The sequence below is a fragment of the Myotis lucifugus genome, unplaced genomic scaffold (assembly GCF_000147115.1).
Source record: "Myotis lucifugus unplaced genomic scaffold, Myoluc2.0 scaffold_22, whole genome shotgun sequence".
In the NCBI taxonomy this organism is placed as follows: domain Eukaryota; kingdom Metazoa; phylum Chordata; class Mammalia; order Chiroptera; family Vespertilionidae; genus Myotis; species Myotis lucifugus.
This window is the reverse complement of record NW_005871070.1, coordinates 10,100,368-10,115,746: the sequence shown is the minus strand read 5'-3', so window position 1 is coordinate 10,115,746 and position 15,379 is coordinate 10,100,368. Positions and strand designations below refer to the sequence as shown.

The 15,379-nt window shown below is 39.0% G+C and overlaps 1 protein-coding gene across 1 annotated transcript; it reads left to right on the top strand.

The window, feature by feature from the left end:
* The first annotated feature begins 6 nt into the window (after nt 1-6).
* Nucleotides 7-642, top strand: FOXG1 (forkhead box G1). Its single transcript, XM_006085887.3, has one exon. It carries the CDS (start codon nt 24-26, stop codon nt 564-566), a length of 543 nt encoding a protein of 180 aa, XP_006085949.2. The 5' UTR covers nt 7-23; the 3' UTR covers nt 567-642.
* Nucleotides 643-15,379: the final 14,737 nt, after the last annotated feature.

The following is a 15,379-nucleotide window of genomic DNA, read 5'->3' as shown; positions in this document are numbered from 1 at the left end:
GCGCCGGCTCCCTCTACTGGCCCATGTCGCCCTTCCTGTCCCCCCACCACCCCCGCGCCAGCAGCACTTTGAGCTACAACGGCACGGCGTCGGCCTACCCGAGCCACCCGATGCCCTACAGCTCCGTGTTGACGCAGAACTCGCTGGGCAACAACCACTCCTTCTCCACGGCCAACGGGCTGAGCGTGGACCGGCTGGTCAACGGGGAGATCCCGTACGCCACGCACCACCTGACGGCCGCCGCGCTCGCCGCCTCGGTGCCCTGCGGGCTGTCGGTGCCCTGCTCCGGGACCTACTCCCTCAACCCCTGCTCGGTCAACCTGCTCGCGGGCCAGACCAGTTACTTTTTCCCCCACGTCCCGCACCCGTCCATGACCTCGCAGAGCAGCACGTCCATGGGCGCCCGGGCCGCGTCCTCGTCCACGTCGCCGCAGGCGCCCTCCACGCTGCCCTGCGAGTCCCTAAGACCCTCGCTGCCGAGCTTCACGACGGGACTGTCCGGGGGACTGTCCGATTATTTCACACATCAGAACCAGGGGTCTTCCTCCAACCCTTTAATACATTAACGTCCCCGGGACCAGACTGTAAGTGAACGTTTTACACACATTTGCATTGTAAATGATAATTAAAAGAAAAAATAAGTCCAGGTATTTTTTATTAAGCGCCCCCTCCCCCTCCAACCCCCCTCCTCCACCCCCTCCCCCCGCCATTTCTGTACGTTTGTTCAGTCTTTAGGGTTGTTGATTATTCTAACAAGGTGTGGAGTGTCAGCGAGGTGCAATGTGGGGAGCATACATTGTAGAATATGAAGTTTGGAAGTCAAAATTATAGTAGAACGTGTATCTAAATAGTGACTGCTTTGCCATTTCATTCAAACCTGACAAGTCTCAGAGCCGCCAGATGTCCATGTGTGCAGTATTATAAGTTATCATGGACCTACATGGTGGACGCAGACCTTGAGAACAACCTAAATTATGGGGAGAGTTTTTAAATGTTAAACTGTAATTTGTATTTAAGAAGCATTCGTAGTAAAGGTGCCCAAGAAATTATTTTGGCCGTTTTATTGTTTTGTCCTTTTCTTTTAAAAACTGTTTTTTTTTTCCTTTTGTTTACTTTTAGACCAAAGATTGGGTTCTAGAAAATGCACTTGGTATACTAAGTATTAAAAAAAAAAAAAAAGAAAGTTGTTTCAGTTGGCAGCACTGCCCATTCAAATGAATTGGAAGGGGACAAAATTAATGATTGCCTTCAGTTTGTGTTGTGTATATTTTGATGTATGTGGTCACTAACAGGTCACTTTTATTTTTTCTAAATGTAGTGAAATGTTAATACCTATTGTACTTATAGGTAAACCTTGCAAATATGTAACCTGTGTTGCGCAAATGCCGCATAAATTTGAGTGATTGTTAATGTTGTCTTAAAATTTGATTGTGATACTGTGGTCATATGCCCGTGTTTGTCACTTACAAAAATGTTTACTATGAACACACAGAAATAAAAAATAGGCTAAATTCATATATAACTTGATACTTTTGTCTCTTTTATTAAGTAGAGCTAAGTTCTAGAGAATTCAAAGGCTTTTTCAGCCAAATAAAATTTAAACGCTCCTTTCATTTGAACTGAGACTTTAAATGAAAAGAGTATTTTTTTCCATTATGGAATCAAATTTTACAAAGGAGCAGGCTATTTAATAGACACTAGCTTTAAACAAAGTATAGGCTTTTCAGCTGATATTTTTAAGTTTCTGTAGATGTACTCAAAAAGAGATAATTTAATGTGCATAGTTATTTACCCTGTGTTTATTTTCAAATCAGTCAATAGAATGCTTACTTTTTATATATTTTGTTTCAGGTATCTTGTTTATACCACTTGGCAAACTATAAATAAATGTATGTGGTTAGATCGAAGTGAATATAATGCACACAATATGTAATATATATAGACACACAGAGCCCTTCAGTTCAGGTAAAATTTGCGCTATGAATGCTGCAAATATTTTTGTTTAAATATTTGTATTTATACTAAGTCAGCATTTATTTTGGTCGTTGTTTACTCACAATGAAAGAGTTCTAATAAAGATGTGCTGAAGTTGCAATATAGATTTTGCTGAAGTGCTCACCTGTTGTAATGACTTGCAGACCAATGTTTACATTTTATTTTTAAATTATAACAATTTAAAATTCTAAAAGTTCAGAAGCAGTAAAATGCCTCTTTCTCATTTTCTTTCATTTTTGCAATGTAGAGGTATTTATTTGATTCCCTTTTAGATAAGTCTGTAAAATCTAGAGATTTGTTTCTTTTGTTTACAGTCATAATTTTAACTTGTAATACACATATGCATGCATACATATGCATATACATATAAATCTGAAACAACATGAAATGATTTTTGAATTGTTTCAGCAGTCCAATGGCAATGAGTCCAGAAAATAATTATAAAACCTAAGTAAAAGGTTCAGTAACTAATTGGATCCTGTGGTGAGTCCATGGAGGACAAGTTGTTCATTTGTTACAATTGTATAGTCTGAAATGTGTTCTGCAGTAATGCAATAAGCTGGCTACTTCTTACAATGGGCCCAATGAAAAATAATCTGTCCCCAAGATGTTATCGGCAAACGCTTAGAGAGTTGCTCAGGGGGGGAAAAAATAAAGCCTAGGAGAGAAGCAAGAGTGACTCAAATAGATTTGAAATAGAAATACAGCACAGTTAATATTGGAATATGGGGATGGATGGGTTGCGAATGGAGAGGTAGAAGAAGGAAGTGAGAGAGAAGGGAGGAAAGGAAAAAAAAAAAAGGATCTTTAAAGAAAAAAAAAAAATCCCCATTACCAAAGGAAAGAATGAGTAAGAAAGGGAGGTGTCTAAGAAAGACAGAAAGATAAGGGCCAGGATAATTAAAAGAGTTGGAACCAAGTATGTACAAATAGGAAATGGACCTAATAGGCTAAGACGGCTAGTTTAATTATCTCCTTTAAGCAGACTGGGCATGATTTTATTTTTTTTTCATATGACAGCAATTTTACCAAAGGTCCAAGTTGCTTGAAATGTATCCGTTCTTCAGAATGAAGCATGAAAGAAAATCCCACAAATAAATTGTTTTAGAAGCCAAATTTATGGCTGGTATTAAAAATAGTGATAGAGTCCAAGTGAATGAGGTTAGGCAAAGGAGATCCCCACTGATGCATTTGTGAACAAAAACAGCTGAAGGAAAAGCATGTGTTTAGACTGAAAAAGGTGATGATGTGTTTGCTTTTATTGGGGGTTTTATTTGTGGAATGATAATGTACTGGTACCGAAGAATATAGTCTTTTGCCGATCAAAAGTTGGAGAGTTGGACTCTTATATTGAGTTAAAAGGACATAGATCTGGAAGAAAGATTCCCTCCTTGAGTATTTTTTTAGCCATATTAAATATCTATATTTTTTGTGATAAGGGTTTATTTGCATGATGGAGAAATAGAATTTCAATGGCAAACATTATAGTTTGAAGTCAAGATTAAAACTGACTTCTTTGAATTCATAGGAACTAAGGACTGGAGTGGAAATTCTACTTGGATACATGTCCAAGTTACATATATAATGGGGGATAGAGAAATTTGTGAAGGCCTCCTGCTGCCCAATGTGAACATTTCATTTATCTCAGTCTATCCTACCATCCTTCAAGTTATCTTCTTCAAAAATACATGACAATGTAGCATGGCATTTAGTAGATTTTTTTTTTGCAACAAATTGATTGTAATACGGTGTTGATATTTATTTTCACCAATCTTTGCCAGTTAAAATCACCTTATACCAGGAGAAAAATTTCAAAACTTTTGAGCTGTTTCTTTTTTCCTAGTTACAACTGTTTTCAATGAGATGAAATTGTTCTTTTTGAGATTTTGGAGCTAAAAGTGATCACAACTTATAACTTGAAATTCTAAATTATGTTTTATTCCTAGGTTTAAAGTATTTTACTTGAATTTATCTGGTATAAAGTTACTCTAAGTTACTAATATATAAAACATTAAGAAAATGGCTTAGTTAGAGCAGGAAAGGATTCTTCCAAATATGTTTCAAGATTTAATACAAATATCTTTATTGTTTCATGTGATTTCTATGACTTGCATAAAATCAACGGTAGAGAGGCAAAAAGTGAATCTTGTGCGTTGATTATATATGTTTAAGTTGCATATTTCACCCACAGAGGTGGATAAATTGAATATATTCAGAATTCTAAATATATAAATGTAATTTTTAAAAAGTGTATTTTCTACAGCATTGCTGAGGAGCTTGCATTCATTGAAGTAATTTTGCTTTTGAGATATTAATGTTATGACTAGCTAAAGTGTCTGGTTGTGTTTGGGGACAAAATGCCTGTTGGAGAAATAGGCTAGCAAGAGGTGAAGGTGAAGATCATTAGAGGTTTCCGAGCTGGCTGGGATGGGATGCTGGGGTTGTGTAACTGTGCCTAGAGGGCGGGGTTCCTGTACATTCCTACTTCACCAGATAACCTGCCCCCAACACCACTCCAGCTTCTGCCAGACAGATGGAACTCTCCAACATGATAATCTGCGCAGCCACTCCAACAAGCAGGGTAGGTGAAACTCGCATTAAAATTCTACCCTCTTTTTTTTTTTTTTTCCTACGTGAAGCCAGATCCTGAAGATATGGAGAGAATAAGGGTCATCTAGATTCTTTAAGTCATACTCGCCTGTCTGCATTCTCTCTAAGAGCTACCTACCTGTAAGAGTTCAAAGACACTGTCTTTCACAGTACTTCATTTTCGATTTTTTTTTTTTTTGGTGTGCTTTTTTTCTTTTTCTTTTTTTTTTTTTCTTTTAAGGCTTTCTTTTCTCATCCCAACCATTCCCTATCCCTTCTCCAGGGCCTCCCCTCCCCCAACCACCAGCAGTTAAAATAATCCACCTCTTAGTTTTGGCCCCTAAACCGACCTTTTCCCCACTGTAGCGATCAGTTCGCCGGGACTTAGTCCTGAGGGTGTAGCTCCGAGGAATATGATGTATTGTTATGGTTTGAGTCTATTTTCTTCGTTCCGATTTCTATCTGTTTTTTCCCTCCACCCAAGACTGCCTGAAGTTGTCTGAGGATGCGGAAGAAAAGATTTGCGGCCTGGGAGCGCTCCTAACCCCCAGATCGGTAAGTAAAAGTGATTTTCAGAAGGGTGGAGGGCTACCCCTGACCACTTTTGATTGAGGCTTAAACCACGACTTTGCGGTCCCTGGCGAAAGTGCTCCTGTTTTGTTTTGTTTTTATTTCCTTAGAGGAGTGTGCTATCAAGGAATTAGCTGAGGAAATGCATGCTTTTTCCATGTCTGCAGAAAGTCACTGTGCGTCCCTAAGTAAAGAGGGTGGAGACATGGCAAAGAGGGACGAAGAGAAACCAGGCGAATTTATATGGAGAAGGGTTAGTAGGAGACTGAAATAGGTCCCAAAGTGCAAAGTCATTCATTTCGTGGAAATGGGATTTCTGAGTCTAACCGCAACTGCGAGGATATCCTAACTGGACTTTCTTAACGTTTAAACCCGTAGGTATTTGCTCTCCTGTTTGAGACAAAGCTCTATGCTCTAGAGCCAAAGACTTACCTCATTCGAAAGTTCTGTTTTCTTTTCTTTTTTTTGGGGGGGGGACGCTTTTCCTCCCCATTTTCACACTAACATTGCCAACCTCCCCTAGAGCTGGCCATCCACCCTCAGCTTTGTGGCCTGGGTCAGTCAAGCGCCCCCCCACCCCCCACCCCACACATCGCGGATTTAGCAGAGCTGCTCCAGGTAGAGTGCAGCGCACCGGGTGGGAGGCTGCCCTTCTGCCGGTTCGAAGGACGAGGGAAATGAGCACCGTTCTGGGCTTGACTGTGTCCCTGCTGGGAATAGCTCAGTTCCCGGCTTTGGGAATCTCAGGCAAATAATTGATTCCTAATGCACACTTAGGGCACAGAGGTGTACGCTCCAGGGCCTGGCTGTCCCGGGAGTGGCTACGGGCGCCCCAGACACAGGTCGGTTCCGCCAGAAGCGAATTTGGGGGCTTCGCCGCGATCTCCTATTAGCCTTCTCGGAACCTCCTGGGGATGAAGTTGGAGAGAGAGGCACGATGGTGGGAATTGAAGTCCTAACAGCAGGGACCCAGCGCTTTTTGTTTTGTTTTGTTTTTCTCCCCTCGGGTTGTGGAATCTGTTAAAAAGACTAGAAGCGCTGGGTCCGGCGGCGTTGGCCGGCCGCGCGCACCCGGGGAGCAGAGGCGCTCTGGGGACCCGCGGCAGAGCCCGGCCTCGGGAAGACGAGCGCTGCGCGGGAGCAGCAAGGTGAGGGCGCTCTTGCCCAGGACAAGCAGAGCTCTGCCTTCCCTAGCTCACGCCGGCGGAGGCCGGGAAAATGACTCCAGAACCGGCTGGTGCGCTTCCCCACCTTTTTCCTTTCTCCCCCCGCCTCCCCCCCGTGTTCTCCCCTTCCTTCCCCTACCCCATAAAAGTTGATTCTTTTGTTTACCTGGTGCTGTTTCAGATCTCAGCACTTATTTGCTAGTTGATAACACTGTTTTCTCTGTAATAGACATCTTTTCTCCTTTACACTCCCTGCTCTTCTATTTCGCTTTCTACCTCTTATTCCTTTTCTACCCGAGCGTGTGGGCCAAGGTGAAGGCTTTTTGTTTTTGTCTTTTTAAACAGAAAAAGAGGTAGCCTTGGGGTGGGAACTCCCTTAAGTACTAAGGGAGGCCCTGGGTTGGGGAGAGGGAGGCAGGGGGTTGGGTGGGCAGAGCATCCCTGAGTGTGCGGGAGAGTATCAGGCTGTGGTCTCCAGCCATGGAAGGACTAGGGGAAGGAAAGGACAATGCAGAATAGAGCTCGTCCACTTCTGCCTGTCCCTCCATCCCCCGTAAGACCCAATTTCCATGCTTCAACATCATCCTCACCTGGCCTTCTGTCAAACTTGAGGTAGGCAGAAATTTTGAAATTGTAATCATAAAAGGTTTTCAAAATAATAACAAATAACTCTCAAAATTATTTTTGTGGGCGTGAGAGGGGAGATAAAAATGCCCCAAGTCCTTTCCGCGGTCCGGTGCCTGACATGTATAATCCTCTTTCATGGTCTTTGGCCTTTCCGAAGAGCTTCCCGGGAGGAAAGCACATTGCATATTGCTGAGATTTGGAGATTCGTGTCCAAGTGAAAAGCGTGTTCAGTTGCCAGACATGTTTGGATATTCATTTTTGCCTGAGTTTAATTTGCCTGCTCAGGTAGCACTTCCAGAATCAGGTCGTGGTCTTCAGTTTTATTCCCTCTTTTCTTGTCTCATTCTTTAATTCAGAATGCGGGTGTAAAATGCAAACATATTCGTTGTTGATTCCGTTGATCAGGAAGACTGAACACTGTGGTGGGGTTAGTTAGGGAGAGTTGTTCTCAGGTCCCCATTTTTCACTGCTCTGAAATAGTGACCTGATCATTGTTTTTTGAAGTTAAATTATCTGTTAAATTATCCCTAAACAATAACTTGATATTTTCCCTTTGGGTCCGGTTGCCCTGAATTCTTTTCCTTAGATGGGAAGGAAAGGCATCAAAGAGATTGCTTGGTCACATAAAAATGTAAAGATAATCAAAATCAATATTTATGTGCTGGTGATGTTATGTAAGAGAAATCACTTTCACCAAAGAAGATGAATTTTATAAATAAATTATTTTAGAGGCCTGTGCTTAAGAAGGACCACACTAATTCAAGGATGACTGTAAATAAGCATCTTTGTTGATTAAGAAAAAATATGAACACAGTATTTTCATTACTCTACAAAACCTAAATGCTCAAACTCATCATATACCGGTGCTTGCTAATCTAAATTAATTCTGTCATCCAGGGATATTCTCAAAAAGGAAATTTAACTTTAAGCAAAATCTGAAATGTTTTAGATGTGAATTTCTAGAAATCCAAAGTATATTTATTTCTTTGAGTCAGACACTTGTTTGTTTTGCAATCATTATATGAAACAATTTTGGAATAGCGCAGATGCTCCCGCCCCCCTCCCCTTGTTTCAGATTGCTTGCATATGCAGGCACAGGCATGAGAGCTTCCAGGATATATTAAGGAAATGGCTTTTTTCTCATTTGTTTTAACAAAAGCCCAAAGAATCTTTAAACCCAAAGGTAGTAGGATCGTTCAAAAATCTTTTAAAATAATGAGCACTATTGTGTGTTTTTCCTATTAAAATGTGCTGAATGAATGAATAATTAGAGGCTATGATGCAGGTTGAAAAATTCAGAACAAGAATAAGGTGATAATTTTGTTATTTAATACTTTTATAATTTTTATCATTAGTAATGTAGTTTTAAAGTTGGCAAAGCTTTCTTAGAAAATAGTAGGTACTCCTCCCACCCCATCAAAAGTACTTTAGACTGAACGAAAGCATCAGGTAGAACTGGCATCAGGGCTTGTTAATTATTTTTTTTATTTATTCCAGTAGTGGTATTAATGGAATTGAAAATATACTTTTAATTATACATTTTGAGCTTATGGTAGGTTGGAAGACTAAAATTGATCATTCATACATCGATAGTGTTGCCTATTATTGCATTGATTTGTGTTTATTTATATAGAGGCTGTTGGTTATTTACTTACATATTTCAGCATCTGCCTCTTCATTATTATCACAGGTTGGTTTTAATGAAAGCATATATATAGGAAACACGCTTGATATATCAGTTTTAAGTAAACCTGATAGTGAATTATGTCAACCCAAAGAGTTTATGAAATTACTTACTCATACTTGCTTTTTTAGTAATTAACTATTTCTGATTAAAACCTCGAGCTACTTGAAAACTTCCATTCTTCGCTTCACATATTGTATTGATGTGTTTCAATAAAATAGAAACACAGGTAATTTTATGGTGTCAGATCTGATAGAATGAAACTGATGAATGTCTTGTCCTTTTCTGTTGGCACAACTAAGTCACCCTCATAACAATAAGGTGGCCTCTGTGTTCACTAATGCCCTAGGTGAAAAATCAAGGAGCAGCAGGATTTGAATATAGAAATGGCCTTGTTTTAAAAATATCTATTGACTTTAAGTTATGCTAGGGATACTTATACTATGCAGGATATTTCAGAGTTCTCCAGTACATATTAAGTGCATACACTCATTTATTCTATTATTTAGTGTATGTGTACCATTCTGTCTTATAAAGATAGGCATTTCTTGGACTAATATATCACATGTAAATGTTATGTATCAGGGTTCATTTGAACAAATACAACGCTAAAGACCATGGGGTGTTCTTTACATGTACAATGTAATAGGGGGAGATTATGATGCATATGCCTGCTTCTTTTATTGTCATTACAAAATGTGGAAAGATGACTTGGAAATTGGAAAATAAAAGTAGCTTAATTTATTGAGGGTTATTTACTCCTCATTTTATAGGTTTTTGTTGTTGTTGTTGTTGTTTGGAGGATGAATCTTTCCTTACTAAAATTTTGGAATACATCTACCAAATATGGTTTACAGTCCAACTCTTCATCTATTGAGCTCCCCCATCCCCTCCAGTATCTGTGAGATATATTGGGGAGAAAATTAACCGAATTATTTCTTGAGGATGAAAGGGTCTTGGGAGATGGAAAAGGTATCTCCTCAACCTGTCGAGTTTTCCTGAAATTGCTTAACCTCGGCATCTGCACTGGGAGGTGGAGCCTCACAGTCCCAGGGCTGCAGGCAGGAGGTGGCTGAGCTGGGACCTGAAGCTTTTGCGGAAGGTTGAAAGGAGAAGTGGAGGGAGAGCTTTGAGTTTGTTTATTTGGTTTATTTTTCTGTCCTGTGCCAAGCCCTTGAAATTAACACAGGAACACGGCTCTTTAGGACCAAGCACTCTTGGCATTCCTTCGAGACTGAGATTCCAGAGCATCAGATGAACAGGACGTATAGCTAGGGTGTGCTCACCCAGCCCTCCCTGTCTTTTTATGGACGCACCAGCTCTTCCTCACGTGCATGGGGTAGTGGACAGTGTTGACTTGAATTGCGCTCACTTGCTCCAAGCCTCTCCTGTGAATGAACCCGAAAACACTCGACAGGTCGTGAATAATCGTTTTAATGAGTGTGCAAAGCGTGCGACGGGGTGCACCGAGCTGTCGGGTTAAACAAACAACTTGTACCCTGACCAAATCTGATTGTTAAAGTGCAAAGTGATGTCAGTACCATTTCCATTGCCCTTCGGAAAACCACAGATCTGACACTCAGGAGTCCAATTTTTCTCATTAAAAATATTTTCCAACCGTATATGTGATCTTCTTTAATATTAATCTGAGCCAAACAGAACCTCGTTTGGAAACCAGAGAAATTATCATGTTACTACTTCAAAAACAAATCAAAACAAGAAATCAGAACAGGTACTAAAAGTCTGAGAATTTCTTTTTGATAGCTCACACGTCATTGCTGATCAATATTGTAAAAATCTTACCTTTATATTTATATTTATTTTATATAGCTCACTAGAGGCAAATACCAAGTTAACTGAATCTAATCAACTGGGATTGATCATTTAGTCCTGTACTAATACAATCTCTGAGCCTGTAAGGACTTTTTATATTGAAAATGTAACTAAAATATTTGCTGTTTATGTTAGCTTGTGAAAAGATGAATGAATAAGTAGTTCCCACATTTATGCTTTCAAGGAAAACAATTTGGAGGAAAGCAATGGGAAAGGAACCCTGATGGGCCATCCTCTAAAACAATAACAAAAAGCACAAGCAGAAGTGAGTTCTTCAGAAATCACAGTCTCCCCCACTTTTTCTGCACAATTGCACTGGAGAAATATTTCTTTTCCATCCAGCTAAAAGATCTACTTGGATTCAGCCACTGCTGCTCCTTATATTGTTCATTAAAAAAACAAAACAAAAAATGTTCACAATTTCAAACATCAAAAACCACATAAAAAAAAATAAAACCTCAAAAGATTTTTTTTAAAAAATATCCCTTTTACAACCCCCCCCCTAAAAAACTGTGGAGAAATGTGTAAATGTTTCCTCCGCCAGCACCTTCTATAAATTCACAAATCAAACAGAACAGCCAAATAAAAAGATGGTTGGAAATCAGTGTATTAGTTCCAAATAACTAGTTTCTTTAACCAAAAAACAATATAGGAAAGTTAAGGGTTAATATTTTTATTGGATTAAGTTTTATGGATTTTGTGTTTTACTTTAGTAAAAACTGAAAACATATCATACCCTACAGTCTGAAGGTTGTCCTCTAATAATTATAATCAGCTTTAAAATGAAATATTAGGATATGCTACACTTCAATATGGAAACTCAGCAGCATTTGATCACTCAGCTCTTACTGGCCATATTGCTATATACATCTGTCACTCTTTTTAACCATCTATTTTAAATATGATTGTCAATATACAACCAATGGAAATTAAATGAATGAATCCATATAAAACATAACCGAGATATTTGATGGAGTAAGCAATTTCTTATGGAAGTCATAGTTTTGTTATTATGGTTGCTAGTTTTTATACATCTGTGTCAGTTTAGCCACTATTGGATAACATGGAAAGTATTGAAATTCAGTTTCCATCATCAAAACTTGGAAGACAACCAGCAGTTTAGTATAGTGATTTTTGTGTATTTTAACTGTTATCTAGTGAATGTCTGTATCAGAATATCAATTCAGAATAGCCTTTATTTTCTAGGAGATTTGACAAAAAATGACTATCAAAAAACAGGGGCTTGAACTTTTTATTGCTTTAAATATTTTGGGGCATACAACAAACCATGCAGTTATTCCTTAAACAGATTTCTTCTCTGTGGGATGACTGAGTTGAGGAATTTTAGGAGCCAGTGAAAGAGCCGCATCCATTCCTGTTTTAGATGCACAAATAGCAAAGCTAGAGGGTGCATCTGTTTTTTTTTTGTGTGTGTGTGTGTGTGTGTGTATGTGTGTGTGTAAAGAACTGTGTGTGTGTGTGTGTGTATGTGTGTGTAAAGAACTATACCATTAAAACATTAATTATATTTGAAAGAGAGCAGAGAGCTTGTTGTGGAATTGCATTATTGAATTTATATTCCATAGAACCTGTCTGTGGAGAGGGCTGAAATTGTATATCTGTCTTAAATGATGCACCCTCTTCAGTGAGGTGCATAACAACAGCAAAGAGATGAAGGCAGCAAACCTGGAGGGGAATAATAGATATTTGGATGGGCCTAAGCAGAGGGAATCCACATGCAAATGCAATTCACATGAAGAACAAGCATGGGGTCTTTGTTCTATGTCAACAAAAACAAATATAATTTTTTTCTCTACAAAGCAAATCACAGAATGATCTTAGCTGAATTTGGTGGATGGGAAATGATCTTAGCTGAATTTGAGTGACTAAGGATATTTCAATTATCATATTTCTGATCCCTAAGTCCTGTTTTATTTCACAGCTGCCAAATTTTATATCCAAAGTTTAGATTCTTTTCCTCCCAAATCCTACATTGGTATGAATCACCCCTGATCATTTTTAGTTTTGGGCTTAATTACTAGTTTTCAGCTTTAAATTACCGATAAACTAATTAATTTGACTAATGTTCCTAAACTTCTGTTGAATAGTATAATAGATGCAATAACAACACAAATAAAATCTGCAGCAATGACAAAAATAAAATGTTAATAATAATAATGCAAACAATAATAGCAGAAACAATTTTAAAATAATTTCTCTGGCTGAATAGAATGAAGAGGAAATTTGTGTTTCACAGCTGCAGTTAGGTATTTCTCTCATTTCTTGTTTCACTGGTTAGATGGACGACCCGTTCTGGCCCAACTCAAGTGTTCTGAGACTCCCTTGGTTTAATATGGTTGGTCTTTTTAATCGCACAGAGTACATTTGTTCCCACTTCTCTTCATTGATATGGGTAAGTTCCCCCCAAACATCATCCAGAAGCAAATCAACTCGCGGAGGAGGCTGGGAGCAGAGGCAGACATGTGGCTGAAGTTCTGCTGGTGAATGGGCAAGCTGTCATATTTGGGATCCTGTAATCAGAGCTGAGGAGTTTGAAATGGGCAAAGTGCTTAAGTTATGAGAGGTCTGTGAGCCTAAGAGAAGAGTAGCCCTGAGGAACTCAGCCATAGGACAGGACACAAAAATTAAGAATTAGGTTCCCCTGAATTCTTTTGATTCCTTTAAGGATGGAGGGTTGGAAAGGGGACAATAAAGTGGAGAAGTGGAGGGAGGAGTCCAGGTTGAAGATGTAATTGGTAGTGATGTAGCTAGTAAAGCTAAGCCCATCTCCTTAGGAGGAGGGAGAGGTGCTTTTGTCAATTGTAAACCTGACAAGGTTTATTGGTCCAGGTGTGAGAACAGCCACCAGTTCCTGAGGCTAAGCTGGAAAGAAGCTGCCAGTGAATCTGTGTCTGCAGGAATCTAACTATACTCTCAGCCCCATGTTCTGAGCTCCCGGTGTCATCTACCCCCACCCCCACAAAGGGAAAAAAAATAAAAGCAGTTGGGAGGGAATTAGACTCAATGTTTGTCAGGCAGATGTTGCCGGTTGTTCCATAACTGCTTTCATTTGTGGAGGGGAAAGAAAGCTGGTTAGGAGAGGAAGGGTAGTGATAGGAGAACAGAGAAATCCCTTGGCAACCCAGCTACTAGGGCCAAATGGATAAGGACCTTAGCTATAGAAGGGTAATTTGGGAGCAAGGAAGGGTAACCATTCAATATTTTTGTGTTATTTTGTCTTATTGTAAATTAATGTAGCCCTAAAAATGTATGAAAAAAAGAGACCTGCATGTCTTGTTAAAAATCAAATTACAAAAAGAAAGGCTTAACTATCAATGCCCTGTTCTGTCCTCTAGAAAACTTTTTTCTTTAGATATTGTCTACACACACACACACACACACACACACACACACACACACACACACTCCATAACTAAAACAGTAGTTGAAGGAAGAAAGGGAGGGAAAAAGAAGGACACAGCTTCCTGCTGATTGCTCCTACATCCACCTTTTCACCCCTAACAGCAGGGAGGCTGAACAATTCATTTTCATTTCTGTCTAGTTTTTCACTTAAAAAGGTATGAAATATTCCAGTTCATGAGAATAGTATTTTACTGAAGATTAGCAAAGAACAAGGAACTTTCATTTCTAGAGGTAAATTCACTGAATATAGTCTGCAATGGGAGAAAGGCAGCTTTGGCTGCAACTGTATATTGCTTTGCTCTTCAATGGTACGCCAGGTTTTCTCCCTGCACCAATAATAGTAAAGTCCATTTCAACTCTTCTGGAAGTACAGCTCTGCAACTTGAACTCAAACTGGAGCTTTCCATATAAAATCCAAATCTAATACAAATAATACCTTAAGAAGAAGTTTGTTATTGTGATTTTTTTGTTTGCATTGTTCCTTTGATTAATAGAAAAGTATCATTTGTTTCAATAAGATAATTAAAAGAAATCAACACTGCCAGTAAAAGTACAGTCTTGTTATATACAGCCCCCCCCCCCATATGGCTTTTAAGAATTGATTTTCAAATACTTTGGTTTTCATTGTATACAACTGAGAACCCTTGGGTCATTGGAGACATGCCTAACTAAAAGAAACAAAGTTAGTACTTTTGTAATGCAGGACAGAAAGTAAAGAAACAATAAAAGTAGTTATAAAGTAGTTATTTCACAAAGTCATGCAGACATCACGTGCCCAGTTTATGCGCCTATTTAAGAAAATTAATAGACTTCTATATTCCAATATCTTAAAAATCATTTAGCCAACACAAACCAGATATTTAAATGTTTATGCATATATGCACCATGCTTCATACAGTTCAAATATGTATGCTAGCTTATTTTATCGAAACTAAGACTAAACAAATATTAGCATTTCTAAGTTAACTACCAATAACTGGGGTTTATTTGTGATCTGTAAACACTAAAGGGAACCAGAACCATTACATTTTGTTTAGATTTTATGATGAAGCAAACACAGATTTCTATCTTGGGATGTGCAACAGTAAGGAATTTAGGGGTGAGTGAAATTAAGACCTACACACAATTTTAGTAAACCAAGATGTAGTAATTTCATTTTTTAAACACTAACATCTTACTATTAAATAAAAGAAATATACAGTTTCAAAGACAGGAGAGTTAAGCAATGACGTTTCAGAGAGGGAATGGCTGCAAATGACGCTAACATTTTTTTTTCCCCCAACGAAGAATTTTCAAGGCAGATACAGCCAGATCTGTTGCACAAGTGGCAAAGCAAATATTTTAGAAGTGGGTTTGGGGAGATTTAATGGGCTGACCCTGAATGTTTATGAAGATGAATACTCCTTTGAATAGGTTTGGGTGATGGTCAACCCTGCTCCTTAATAAGTGGGGGGAGGAAGGCGTGAGGGTGTGCATGTCCAAGCGTCCTAAG